The sequence below is a fragment of the Aphis gossypii genome, chromosome 2 (assembly GCF_020184175.1).
Source record: "Aphis gossypii isolate Hap1 chromosome 2, ASM2018417v2, whole genome shotgun sequence".
Lineage (NCBI taxonomy): Eukaryota > Metazoa > Arthropoda > Insecta > Hemiptera > Aphididae > Aphis > Aphis gossypii.
Window position 1 is genome coordinate 16,451,433 of NC_065531.1, and position 14,225 is coordinate 16,465,657.

The window sequence follows — 14,225 nt, forward strand, 5'->3', positions numbered from 1 at the left end:
ATAAATAATATAATAAAATATATTATATTATTATACTATATATTACAATATGATAATTTAAAAAGACTCATAGGTATCTATATTTCACAGATGATACTTAAAGCTTATTTAAGTTGAATTAATTACACGCTAATATAGTAAAGTTGATTCTACTGAGCGCAACTAACACTATAAACTACATAAATTCAAAACTACCTAGTTTTAATATTTTATTTCAACGTGGCGTTTTCTTTTTTGTTTATGGTGTTTAGTTAATGTAAATATCTTTCTATCATAATATCTAATGAATATTAAAATACAATCCATAATATATTATTTTAATGTTATTGATTTGCTGTCCTCATACATTTCGATGCCTTCAAAAAAATGACATCTCTTTTAGGACTATTTAAAACCTATTTCATTATTAACAGACATTAGAAATATTGGTACTTTGTTTTTGTTTAGCGTTCTCTTTGGCTTTTTCTTTTTGCCATGTTTTTAAGAATTATAGCATCATAGTAAAGAGATTTATGTTATCATGATGTTAATTAGCTAGTCAATAACCTTTCTAAAAATTTAGCTGTTGAATACAAAAAATAAAAATATTAAATAGTTTTCATATTCGGTAGCTCCAGAGATAAGCACGTTTAAATAAAAAACATACAAACTTTTCAGCTTTATTATATTGTATTTGTATAGTATTACTCTGTACTCAGTTTTAGTAGGAAATGTATGGTACTTTTTTCCCCAATATTACTTGGATTATCCAAGTTGGATGTAGCGTATTGACACTACGATATAATACTATAGGTATTTGTATTTCACATTTTCATGATCCATTGCTCGACTAAATCATGTTTAGACCGTTGTGGTTTATAGTCTAAACCTACTTACCCAGCTGTGAAATTATTATTATTTTAATTTTTCCAAAGTATCTTGAGAGTCAGCTTTCACATTCAATTGGTTTACCAGGAAATACGTAGCTTATTAAATACCCTATCCGCCACTACAGCCTATACCTAGGTACTATTTTATGTTCATGGTTTAAAGTTTAAACCGATATAAGCATATTATTATATAATCATTAGGTACCTGTCATTCTAAATCACGTTTGATCAGTAATAACCATGGATTAGCACGATATTTATTTTAAATATGATTTTAATATAATAAAAATGAATTAAAAGTTATTTTTTTTTACCATTAAAAAAAAAATGCGGGAAATAGTTCATAAATAATACACAGCATGAGAAGGCTTGTTGCTTATGCTTCATTTATCATTTTCCTCGAATTTCCAATTTTATTATATTATTCCTATATTTTTAGACCATGGCTATAAATAAATATGGGTACTGGTCTGTTATCGCCCCGCCACGGGAACGAAAATTTTTATTGCCCCGCCAATTACGAACGCGGCGATTACCTATCGCTTTGTTTTATTAGTTTAGATAATTTTACGGTACTTATCGCGACTACCTAACAAAAAATGTAACCGCCCGAAGAAATATTAAAAATTCAGAAAAAAGTCAAAAATGTGACTGCGCGTGTTTCAGTACTCGTCGCTACGCTCCGCACAAATCCCAGTCACAGGGTAAATTATGTCGTAGTATATGGGCAGTGATTACCCTGTGACCTACTTGAGGTGGCGTCGCATAGCAAGTCGAGGGATATTTTCGATTTGTGCGGAGCGTAGCGACGAGTGCCGAAACACGCGCAGTCATATTTTTTGTTAGGTATTCGCGATAACCGATAAGTACCGTAAAATTACCTAAACTAATAAAACCTAAAGCGATAGGTAATTGTTGTAGGTATGAATAAAATAATATGTTCGAAATCGCCGCATTCGTAATTGGCGGGGCGATAACAGACCAGTACCTAATGATTAATAAAATTGATGAAATTGTGGTAGTAGTCGTACCAAAGAACAAACGTCGTACTCATGGCTAAAATATATATTTAGCTATGGTCATACTTATTTGACACAACTCAAGTGCTACTATCATAGTCCATTGTACATGTCTTGGTTTTAGTATTATTCTATTCTGTGGTATTATACATCTAAAATCATATAAATTATTAATAAATGTTACACTACATAATTTTATCCAAATACATGTTAAAATTATAATAATTAATAATAATAATATGTAATGTGGAATATTATGATACTTGGCCACACGATAGCGCCACTAGACGACGCTTCACTTCCGAGGATTTCAATATAGTAGTCCGTGATAGTAGCTAAATACCATAAACCGAGGTGTAATTTTTTTATTTTCAGTTATCACTTATCAGTGTCCGTTGAAAATTGAGTTTTGAATTAATATTTGAAGTTTGAACGTTTCGTATCTTGCATCTTCTGCTTCTAGATTTCAGTCCGCAATTTTTCTTTTATTTAATTCTCTTTGAAAATTCTTCTTATTACTGTTTTGTGACAGTCGACAGGTTCTAACGTCATCAAATGCGCTAGTTAATCATTATATTGTAAAGTCTTGATCGCAGGATGCAGGCACTCGGCGAATTGGATTCGAATTATGATAATATTATTTTTCCGAAATTTGATTAATCGGTAAGTTTAAGTCTGTAATATTTAATCGTATGCTTTTTAAACTAATATGTGTAATATCACTATTTATTGACTTGTGTGATGTTTTTAATTTTTATGGTTGTTATTGAGATTAATTTTTTGCTAAAATATAGTTTCCTTTATCTTTATGTGATACAATAGAACGGCACTGCATTTTTGTGTAAAAAATGTGTAAAACGTTCCAAATCAAACTGTAAAAAATGTGTAAAACGTTCCAAATCAAACTTTTGGTGTAATAAGAATTACAAAACCATTTTTTTAATGTGCCTATGTATTAAAGTTTTTATTTTCATTACCAAGGCTCAGAACTCAATGTGATAAAAGTAGGTAACCAAGTATGTGCATTAAAAACATCATAATGATAAAAATTATGTAATACATTTTATTTTATATAGGTACCTATCATGTATTTATTATTTTAACATATTTAATCTAATAGCTCTTAAGTAGACATTTTATTCATTAATTTAAGGTAAATAATTGTATTAATGAAATAACAATATTGCCTATCTTCAATTTCCTCTATCTGATGTTATTCTTATATGAGACAAGGTAGGTATACAGTACCTACCACCAAATTTCTCTTGTTTCCCATATAACTCACTGTTTCAGGTCCTTCATATCGTTTAAAAAAAAAAAAAATTGTTTTAAAAATTTAACAACACATAAATTTATTATACTTGATATTAATGTATATATTATGATCTACTACCTAATGAACAATAATCGTCAACAATATATATGTATATCCATTTTTGTTTTATAGCAATTTAAGAAACTAATAAAATGGATCAGGGATTAAATAATTCTAAATTTGTGAAGACTTATGGGAAACCTAGACGCACCCAACTTATTGGACAAAATTCATTGTGGAATGATGATTTTGACAAATGTTTGGGTATTGAGGATATTCCACAAACAACATTTATTTCACCTGAATCAGTTAGTACGGTTTCTATCTATATGCCATCTGAACATAAAAAAAAAAATGAAAAAAAAAAGAATTCGATTAGTGGATGGTCAATGAAATTACATTGTACTTTGGATAGTCATAAAAATAATTCTGGTACAAAAAAGAGGTAAGTTATGTTTTATTTATATATAAAATTAAAAATATGTTTTGAAACTATTAAGACTATTTTATTGAATAAGTCAATATAATATTACTAAGATGTATACAAGTCTTGTATACATCTTAGTAATATTACAATAAATCATGTTTATTATCTATTTAATCTATTGATTATACCAGGGGTGGCCAATTATTTGAACACTACATGCCAAAGATTACCTTTTTTTGTTTCTGAGCGTACCATGAATTTTTTTTATGTATTATATACCAGGGGTAGTCAACTTGTGGTTCACGATGAAATTATCGTAAATTTATTATATAATTAATGTATTAATATAAAAAAGTAAAAGAATTTATATCTAATAATAAAAATAATATATATATGGTAACATAATTGAGAGTAAGTAACGTTCGCTCCCAATACATATATGTAATAGTAATATTTTAACTATTTGCCGGCCCGAGATGGTATGCATCACACATGCCATGGATTTACTCATTGGTTATTTTAATTGTTTTATAATGAAACGAGGCAATTATATGGTTGTATGGTTGGTAATTGGTATAATAAATTGTATTTTTTATATTGTTATTGTCAGTTGCATTTAAAATAATAATAATAATTAGGTTGAATTATTTGTACAAAGGTATTTACCATTAAATATAACTATATTTCAATTTGTGTTTTAGGTATACAGAACACAATTTAGATAGTAAATATAACAAGCAAAATATGTTGTTGAAAAGTACTCAAAAAAAGAAAAAATTAAATATTACGAATAGTTCAAAAGGTATGAAATACAATATACTTGAATACAATTGAAATAAACTATACAGTTATTTTATAAGCACTTAAAAAATTTGATTATAGTTTATTTATCTTATAGCATACTAGTTAAAGTAACTGACTATAATACCTCACACGTGATATTCATCAAATTAAAGTGTTGTTCTTTATAGAATATAGATATTTTACTTTTATTATTATACCCGTATAAGTTCTCATAAATTATGATATAGTATTAAATGTTTGATTTTGCATTAATTGCTTAAGTTTGATTTTATTTTGGTAAGAAAATAGATAAATAGATAAATATTTATTTTAATATCTTATTAATTTATTTTCAACATGTATTTATGAGAACAAAGTGATACAGTATTTATAAATTTTGAAAATTTTAATGATTTTAATAAACTTAATTATTATATTTCTAGCAGGAGTTACACCAGTTTCAATCAAAAAATTAAAAACCAAACGTATTTTACCCCAAGAACAATGTTCTACACCATTACAAAAATCTATGATGTTAGCCTATGGTAACAAATTCAATAGTATTTCTTCAAAGAAAAGAAAAAAAATTAAATCAAAGAGAAATCTGGTACATGCTGTTAATACTCTTAATTCTTCAGAACTTTTCTTGAATCAAGAAAATTCACGTGTAAATAGTTCTAATATTTTAATGAACATAAATGATGAATATAACAACCCGTTTGATCAGTCTGTTCAAATATCTAGTTGGAAATATCCATCATTAAACAAATATTCACAAAATAGTATATCTAACAACCAGCTTTTAAACAATTCTAGCAGTTTGTTTAAAATTAAAAAAAAAAAAAATCCTTCTCCAAAAGAAGAAAATTCAAATTGGTATCATAAAGTAATGAATATTTTTGGTGATGAAGAAACTATTACTTTAGAAAAATCAAGAAATCAAGATACTTTAATTTTAGAGGAACACATAGAGAGTAGTAGTGATTTAGAACCAGTTTTAACATATGAAACTAAACAACTGAAGCCATTAGAACAACAGAAGCAATCATTACCATTATCCGATTTAAATAACATATCATTTAAATCTTTAAAACATTTCAATAAGAGTTCATCTGGAAAAGAAAATCGTAGTGTTTTGTCTTTAAATCGTTCTAAACCATATGCAAAGAATAGCATTATAACTATTGACAATATAAAGGACAGAACTATCGAGGAGTCTCAACAAAATCAATCATATGTGTTATGTGATAAATATGTGTCTAAACACTCTGAATCTGTAAATGATTTGTGTGAATCATATAGTGTGCTTGATGAAAGTAAAGAAAATGAGAACTGTAGGTTACCAAATGTTGATGATGTATCTGTAAATAGTTTAAATGATAAACCTTCCATCAATAAACCCAAAAATGAAGATGATAAATTATTTCAACTAAATCAATATGAAACACCATCTTCATGTATGAATACAACCCCCATAGTACAGAATAAGGTAAAATCAATTTTGAATAATTCATACAGTTTAAGCCAGGACTATTCAAAAATGTCATCTGCAGACCCCCTTGATTTTAGATTGTTAGAAGTATTTGACAGAATAGACAATAATAAGCATAGTTCATACCCTCAAAATAATAAAACTTCATTAATATCATTTAATGAGAACATTGGACATCCATCTGATGATTATCAAATTGTATGTTGTTCACCAAATTCTGAATCTCAGGAATTATTAGATGTTACAAGCAAGTTTTCAGATATTATAATTGATACAATTGAGCAGTACGATAAATCTATTAAAGAGGAAAATTTATCTGAAGAATTTGATCATACAATATGTATGTCTCATGATACATCAAACCACAAACATGATATATCAAATAATTCTTCTTCTATTTTGCAAAGTTCATCTAGTTTGGAACAAGATACTGTTATTTATAAACAAAATTGTACAGATGTGGTTTGTAATAAAGAGAATGCTGATAATGATTTATTATTGAATGACAATAGTATTGAATTGAAAACATCCAGTGTATGTTATTCTAAAGAAGATATTTCAAAATATAATGACGAGTTATGTAGGCATACAAATTTATCCAATAACAAATGTATTGATTCAGAAAAAACCGATACTAAAAATCAGATAAATATTTCTAATAGTGTATCAAATGACTTATTAGAAAACAATGAATCAAATTTGTCTGTCATTATGCCGCGGCGGAGATATGCTACTCGGTTTCAAAATTTGGATACTATTGTAGAATCCACTCAATTAGAGACCATTTTGCCAGAACAAAATACAACAGTTTTTCATTTAGAACCTGGTAAAAAGTGGCGCCGTTCTATTTCCATTGTTCGAAGTTTTATGGATAGAAATATGGACCAATCTATAAATTTAACCAAAGGTCGAAAATGGGCTAATACAGTCGATGACATATTACGACAACAATACATAAGTAATTTTCATGAGGTTAAATTAGTTTTTCAATGCTATAAACTCTAATATATTTTGTTATTTGCAGATACTAGTATTCATCAAAATTTAGATCAAAGCAATGTTTTAAAAAATTCAATGAGCAGTACCAATCAAAACTTGCATAAAACTTCTGTTGGTAATTATTAATATGTTTATTTTAGTTGTATTTATGTTAAGTATAATTTATAAAATTATGTGTGGTTAACAAGATTACTTTCTATAAGCTAATTCCAATGTAGTTTGCTAACATTTTAATGTTAAACTGTAAACCATTAAGAAAAATAAAATGAATATTATAATTAATTAATTATCCAATTTAATTTTTACTATTTATAAAATTTAGAATTAAACTTGATTATTTGTAATCATAATAATCATGTGTTTTCAAAACTTATGTATAATAAATAGTTAAAATGTCAAGTAATGTGAGTTTAAAAATTAAACGTTAATTTTTGTTATAGATCTTGAAAATCAAAAAGCCAAAAATTATATTTTCGAAGCGTGCAATCAACAAGAATTAATATCTTTTGAATCGTGGTTAAATCCAAAGTATGTATGATGTTAGTCTTTTAGTATATTATTATAGCATTTTTATGTTAAGGTGTTCAAATAAGTGGAAAAAAGTTGGAGAAGGTGTATATGGTGAAGTATTTAGTTATTCAAATGGATATCGATGTACTATTGTCAAAATCATTCCTGTAGAAGGTGAAGTGAATATTAATGGCGAGGAACAGAAGAAAATGTTTGAAGTCTACAGTGAAATTGTAATAGCTGTAGAGTTGAATAAGTTGTGGAATAAAAGTAATTTGAATCAAACCAGTTCATTTTGTAAACTCAAGCGTGTTTCTTGTGTTCAAGGAAAATATCCTAATAGTTTGATTAATCATTGGCAACAATATGATAATGATAAAGGTAATTTTTAATAATCATTGAAATTTATTAATTTATGTTGAGAAATCAGTTAATGTTAATATAATATAATTTTTGGTTTATTCAATGGAATAACTAACTATATTTGTTGTTGGGAGGTAGCAAACATATGAAGACCAATTGAAACAAAAAATAAAAAAAAAATGTTTGTCATATACCATAAACACCAGGAGGTTTTCAACTTTTTTCAGTCCACGGCTCTTCTAATTTTGAAAACAATTTAAACGACTTCTATAACAATAATAATAATAATAAAAATAAAAAAAACAAATTTTTATTTTCTATGAGAACATTGTTCCTTTAATAATTGGCAACATTCAGAGATTCTTAACACATAAATTGAAAACCCCTGCTTTCTATCCAATATTAATTTTATCACTAAATATGTTTTATAAATTAAAAAATATATTTGTCATATTGCTCAAAAATAATTATTAATATCATTAAAGTATCTATATTTAATAATATATTAATTTTGTGTTATAAATCAGGTTCTGATAATGATAATCCTAACATATTGCCAAAGGATCAAATTTTCATGATTTTGGAAATGGAAAATGGTGGTATTGATGTAGAAAATTTTATTTTCAACTCTGCAGATCAATCATTATTTGCATTTCTACAGGTATGCTATAATAAACATGTTATTGTTCATTAACTTCATTTAAATTAAAAATAATTACATATTTTAAAATCTCTTTATTATTGTATAATATTATATAATAAAATGCTGTGTATTATAATTTTCTTGATAGTCGAAATTATAATAGTTACAATTATTCTAATATAAATAGCTTTTAAACAAAACATCCATTAACATTTATCTAGCAGTGTGCTTTACTTATGTAACATAACATGAATAATATGTTTAAGATAATTAATTATTCATTTTTCAGGCCATTTCGTATAATATCCAATTTCAATTTATGATTTATAGAATTATTTTAACTTATATGGTTATTCTTTTTTAGATTGTTTTTGGGTTAGCTGTAGCGGAGGAAGTATACAAGTTTGAACACCGTGATTTACACATTGGTAACATTTTAATAAAAAAATGTTCAAACAAGAATATATCTTACAAATTGGATGGGGAATATTACAATGTACCGTCACGGGGAATTAAGGTATATAACTAGTTATTTTACAAAAAATAAAAGGGATTGCATGGCTACCTTACATAAATATATTCTTAGTGTAGAATGCATATTGAATTAAAGTTTTACTCATGATGAAAATAGTCTAGTTGATAATAAGTTAATTTTACAGACATGTCTCGTGCATTGGACAGTGATTATTCTTTTAGAGCAGGGCTTAAACTTTCAAACCTAAATTTGAAATATCCCTAGTGATTGACATTTAGGTTGATAAGCAAAAAAATAAAAGACGGGTCTACAATGAATAATTATTTATTGTTTTCATAATGATAATAACAATTAAAATATTGATATAATAATAATACAGGAAAAAATTTTAATTTATCAATGTGATAAGTAGCATTGGTTTTCTGCAAGTTCCATATTCATAAAAAGATTGACCAGTCAATCGTGATCGACTGTATGTACCCCTGTTTTAGAGTAATAGCCATAGAGTAATATTCTATGGTGACAATGTGGAAACTGATAGGCTTTCAAATTTATATAAGTTTGAAGTAAATACAGTCTATTAAATTGAGAGCTTGTGAATTTGTTTGAATTTTGAATGATTTCTTCAATTTATTTTTATTGTGTATTTTATGTTTAGTATTCAAAATTGTTGAATGGCTTACAAAAATTGCTTTACTTACTCCTAAAAATTAAAAACCCCTGATTACAATAAAATAAACTATACATTTATTTTGGCAGATAACAATAATTGATTTTACCTTAAGTAGAATGACATACAATTCTAAACATGTATACAATGATCTTGCTAAAGATACAGAATTATTTACTTCGGTTGGTGACTATCAATTTGATATTTATCGTATGATGAGAAAAGAAACTAAGTAAGCATTATATTTATACTTTATTATCTAAATTAATTACATTTTAAATTATTTTCATGTAGTGATCGATGGGAATCTTTCAAACCAGCTACAAACATATATTGGCTGCATTATGTGTTAGATAAAATGCTTTTATCAGTATTTTATAAAAAGACTGACACAGTTCTACATAATAACGGCCTTTCAAAACTGGAACAGTTGAAAGATGTAATATTATCTTTTAATAGTGCCAAAAGTTTTGCTGAAAGTGATTTAATATTGAATTTAATAAGGTAAAAACAATTTTCTTCACTAAACTATTTTAATGTTTTTGTCAAGTAAATTTTCTTTATAGGATATTGTTAATGTATTGGAATGTATCATTTTTTATTATGCTTTTGTATAATTTATATTATTAAAGCGCCATTTAGTACCACCCTCTATATGAACAATAATTTAATTATTATTTTAAAATCTATAAAAGTCCCGTTATTAGATATTTAATATGTTTTTAGTTAAATCATAGTATTTTAAAATGTTACATTTATATTTACTAACTTAAATAAAAATAATTATCATAATTATGGACTATGGTAATCAAATGTTAATTAAGATTTGAGTTTCAACTATAATATAATTAGTATTCATTCATAAATTCAAATTCGTTAAAATCAATTTTGATAAGTTTGAAAAATGTCTATTCATATTAGTATGTAATAATATATGATTTGTATTTTTTTTTAAAAAATAGGTTTAACAGCAGAGTTTTTTGTTTCAATTATTATAATAATTTAATGTTTTTTTATTATTTTATTAAATTTTATCAGTAATATAATATAAAAATGCCCTAATGTTTTTTTTTTTTTAGGCATAAAAAGCAATGAACATATTTTGCTTACTTGGCAATATGACATAATTTGTTGAATCGTTGAAGTACAAATACTTCTGGTTTCTTCTTATTTAATTGAGAGTTTTGGAATTTCAAGTGCCACAAACTTTGTCCTAGTTAAACAGCAGTCCAGACAAGATAATAGCAATATTGGAAATTGCAACATCTTTCAAGTGGAATTAGGTTCAGACTAGACACATTGGAAGACAGTCAACTGTACTAATGTAGTATGGAATTAATATTGTTATTCAAATTATTTATTTTTCGTTTTATAGTTCAATAATATCAGTTTGAAATATTATAAAATTTTATTATATTCATTGATTTATATTAATAATTATTTATGGCAAGATATTTTTACTTAATTGATATTAATTATTATTTTATTTTTTAAATTATTTTGTGTTATCTCCTATTTTTTTTTAACTGAATACTACCAAAGAAAAATAAAAAAGTATAAATTTGTCGTATAATATATTTTTTAATTTGTAATATGATTTTAGATTTTGAGTGTAATGAAAAATGTATTGGTTTTATAAAGTTAAGTGTTTACTTCGGGAGTTGATACTTTGTTTGAAATAGTTAAAAATAGAAAAATCAGTAATTTTCTCAATAATTGAGAACAAACTAACGAAAAGCAGTGGGAAAATGTTGAACCAGTTTTTGATTTTGTTTTTATGTTGTGATTTAGAAAAGAATAACCATAAGTTTTGTACATCGAAGTAGTTAGGTAGGTATTCCAAAAAATATTCTACTTTTGAATAAGCAATTAAAAATGCATGTTGTTGTAATTAATGAAAAATAAAAAAAAAACACTTAAATTTATTTTAAAAATAGGTACTTACCTATTGTTTATAATGACCTAAAACTATTTAAGATTTATACTTACAAAAATATTAGTTTTTTGAAATAATGATGAGTGTTTTACGTAAAGTGAACCATCCATACAGCATATTTAGATAGTAATCTATTAAGATTTGAGAAACGCATTGAGTAAAATTTAAAAATTATTATTATTGAAAGTTAGTACATAGTTAAAATTAAAAATTGTGTTTGTATCTGTACAGGAGGCCACATAATGATGAGAAAAATATTGAAGGTTGGCAAACAAACTTCTAAAACTTAATTAAAAATTCCGCAGAAGTCATAATTGAAATTGATTTGATTTGATTGCAGGTATGTAGTAAGTATACAGTGAATAATATGGACTATGGATTATAATTTTAAAGTTTTTTTTTTATTTATTAAAATAATTGTTTCAACAGATTTTTATTTTGTAATGGTTTTAAAATGTGCAAGTTAAGTCTTAAACATATAATATATTTGATATATTAGGTATATAATTATATTTTAGAGTATCTATGTGTGACAAACATGAGTGAGCGGTTACTATAATTCAGATAATGATGATTGACGATTGTGGAAGGAAATTTGATAGTATTACTGGGTAATAAAAGGAGTTGATGATTGATAAAAATTATATTAAAAGAATTTATCGAAAATGTAAGTACCTAATTGTTAAACATAACTAGGTATCATAATAGTTATTAAGTAGTTCATTCGGAAAAACTAATCATTTTTTTTAACTTTTATGATAATTATTAGGTAACTTAAAATATTATATTTTTGTAGGTACTTAAAAATAGTTGTTTTGTAACAGTTTGGGGGAAAAAAATAAAAACCTTAATTCTACTTTTAATTTTTTGTAACTAGTTACTATTATATACCCATGACTATGCAAGAAAACCTGGCAGGTATTGAATATCGAGGCACGAACAAATCGTTTCTATATACCTAATAATCTCGTGTCACAACATGTAGTTAAACAGTAGTAATATGACTCATTTCAGCCGTGTAAATGTAAATACCTATACTACCTGTACTACCTATATAGATCGGCAAACGTATAATAAATTTGGAATTTTTCTGTATGCTATAGAAATATCTAATAGTTATTAGATGATATAAAATATATATTATATATATATATAGGTAATAAAATAATAATCGGATAAAAACCGGAATAAAAAAACTAACAGTTAACACCTATGAAATAATATTAAGTATATATATATTTATTTTCTCTAATTATGATTATGATCTCGAAAATATTTAAATATATTATTAGATGAATGGAAAATTATTATTTCTATACCATATTCATAAATTGAAATTAGTAATTACATAACGTTCTAAAAAACTTAGAACACTGTCAACCGCTGCCATGTATTTCATAATACCTACATAAGTGCCCATGTTTCATTAACGATCATTATAATATAATATAGGTGTCCGCAATGCCTTTATAATAAGCCGTAAAGTAGAACTAATTGCAATTATTTTGGTTAAAATACATAGTGTGGTCCGCCAGGATTTCTCGTTTTTCATTAAACTATAACACGACGGATATAGGAAAACGGGAAATTACGGAGGATCAAACTGCAGTATATACTATATATATAATATTCTTAGGTTATAGGTATGAAACAGGTCAACTATGCAGTTACTTAAACCGATCATATATATTTGTTTATTAGGTATCTATAGATTGTCCGGTTTCGTGTTCAAGTACTTAAATGCGCATGTAATAAACTATATATATATATATAGGTATAGTCATAAACTCATAACAAAATAATATAATAGGAGAAAATTTTTAAAATGATATACTCCAAAAACCTTATATTGGGTTATTCGCTAACAACTATAAGGACCATCAATGACATTGCTGAGTTTCTATATTTCCTCCCACTATATTATTTTAAACTACGTATAGGTAGTCGTATTAGACACCTAATTTAGAATTCTTAAATTTCCCTTTATTTTCGTCACATAACAGTTTTGTATATATTATAATATTATGTATCTCGAATTAATGTATAAAAAACAAAATCATCCTTTTTTGCCACGTTTTAAATTACTCATACTGCGCATATACTTTCATTTCACATTTGAAATTATTTTTATCTGCTATAGGTAATAGGTATCTACTAATAAAATTATTAATTATAATAACATTCTATTACGCAATATTACAAAAATACGTACCCATACATTTTCAATTACAGTTTTTAATTACATTAATTTTTTTTAATTTTAGTTACACGTTTTTGATAAATGTGACGTGTGAACGTGTGATTATATAGGCGGGAAGTGATTTAATATTTGTTTCCTTATAAAATGCGCGAATGATAGTATTATGATTGTAATCGTTTAGGAAGTACTTATTGCCATCATCTATTACTATTTTTGAATATGTTTTCGTTTCAAGGAACAATTTAGTTTCGAGGACGTCGACGACACTGTATGGCGAATTTCGAATGTATAGCGGAGCTAAACTTTTGCATTTAATGGAAATACGAGTTGCGTTAGGTTAGTATTGTTGTATCGAATGCGTATTTACCACTCGCCCCGACATCATCGACATGCGAAACAACCCCCAATCGACACACTAGTGTACCGAAATTGCATACCCGACACGCCGACTTTGTACCTATTTATAAATTCGTCATCGTTGGATTATATATTATAATATGTAATGTTATTATTATTATACATCG

General features: G+C 26.0%; 1 protein-coding gene across 3 annotated transcripts; it reads left to right on the forward strand.

Annotated features, from left to right (window-relative positions):
- The first annotated feature begins 1,742 nt into the window (after positions 1-1,742).
- Positions 1,743-11,157, forward strand: LOC114130137 (uncharacterized). Of its 3 annotated transcripts, none has more exons than XM_050200717.1 (12): positions 1,743-2,551; positions 3,336-3,648; positions 4,332-4,432; positions 4,860-6,863; positions 6,930-7,019; positions 7,345-7,432; positions 7,485-7,795; positions 8,305-8,438; positions 8,785-8,937; positions 9,655-9,797; positions 9,860-10,069; positions 10,645-11,157. In XM_050200717.1, the coding sequence occupies exons 2-12, from the start codon at positions 3,356-3,358 to the stop codon at positions 10,658-10,660; spliced, it is 3,543 nt and encodes a 1,180-aa protein (XP_050056674.1). In that variant the 5' UTR covers positions 1,743-2,551; positions 3,336-3,355; the 3' UTR covers positions 10,661-11,157. The 3 variants fall into 3 exon arrangements, with proteins under 3 accessions (XP_050056674.1, XP_050056672.1, XP_050056673.1); XM_050200715.1 differs by having other exon boundaries at positions 1,744-2,551; positions 4,857-6,863; XM_050200716.1 differs by lacking the exon at positions 1,743-2,551 and adding an exon at positions 2,621-2,892 and having other exon boundaries at positions 4,857-6,863.
- Positions 11,158-14,225: the final 3,068 nt, after the last annotated feature.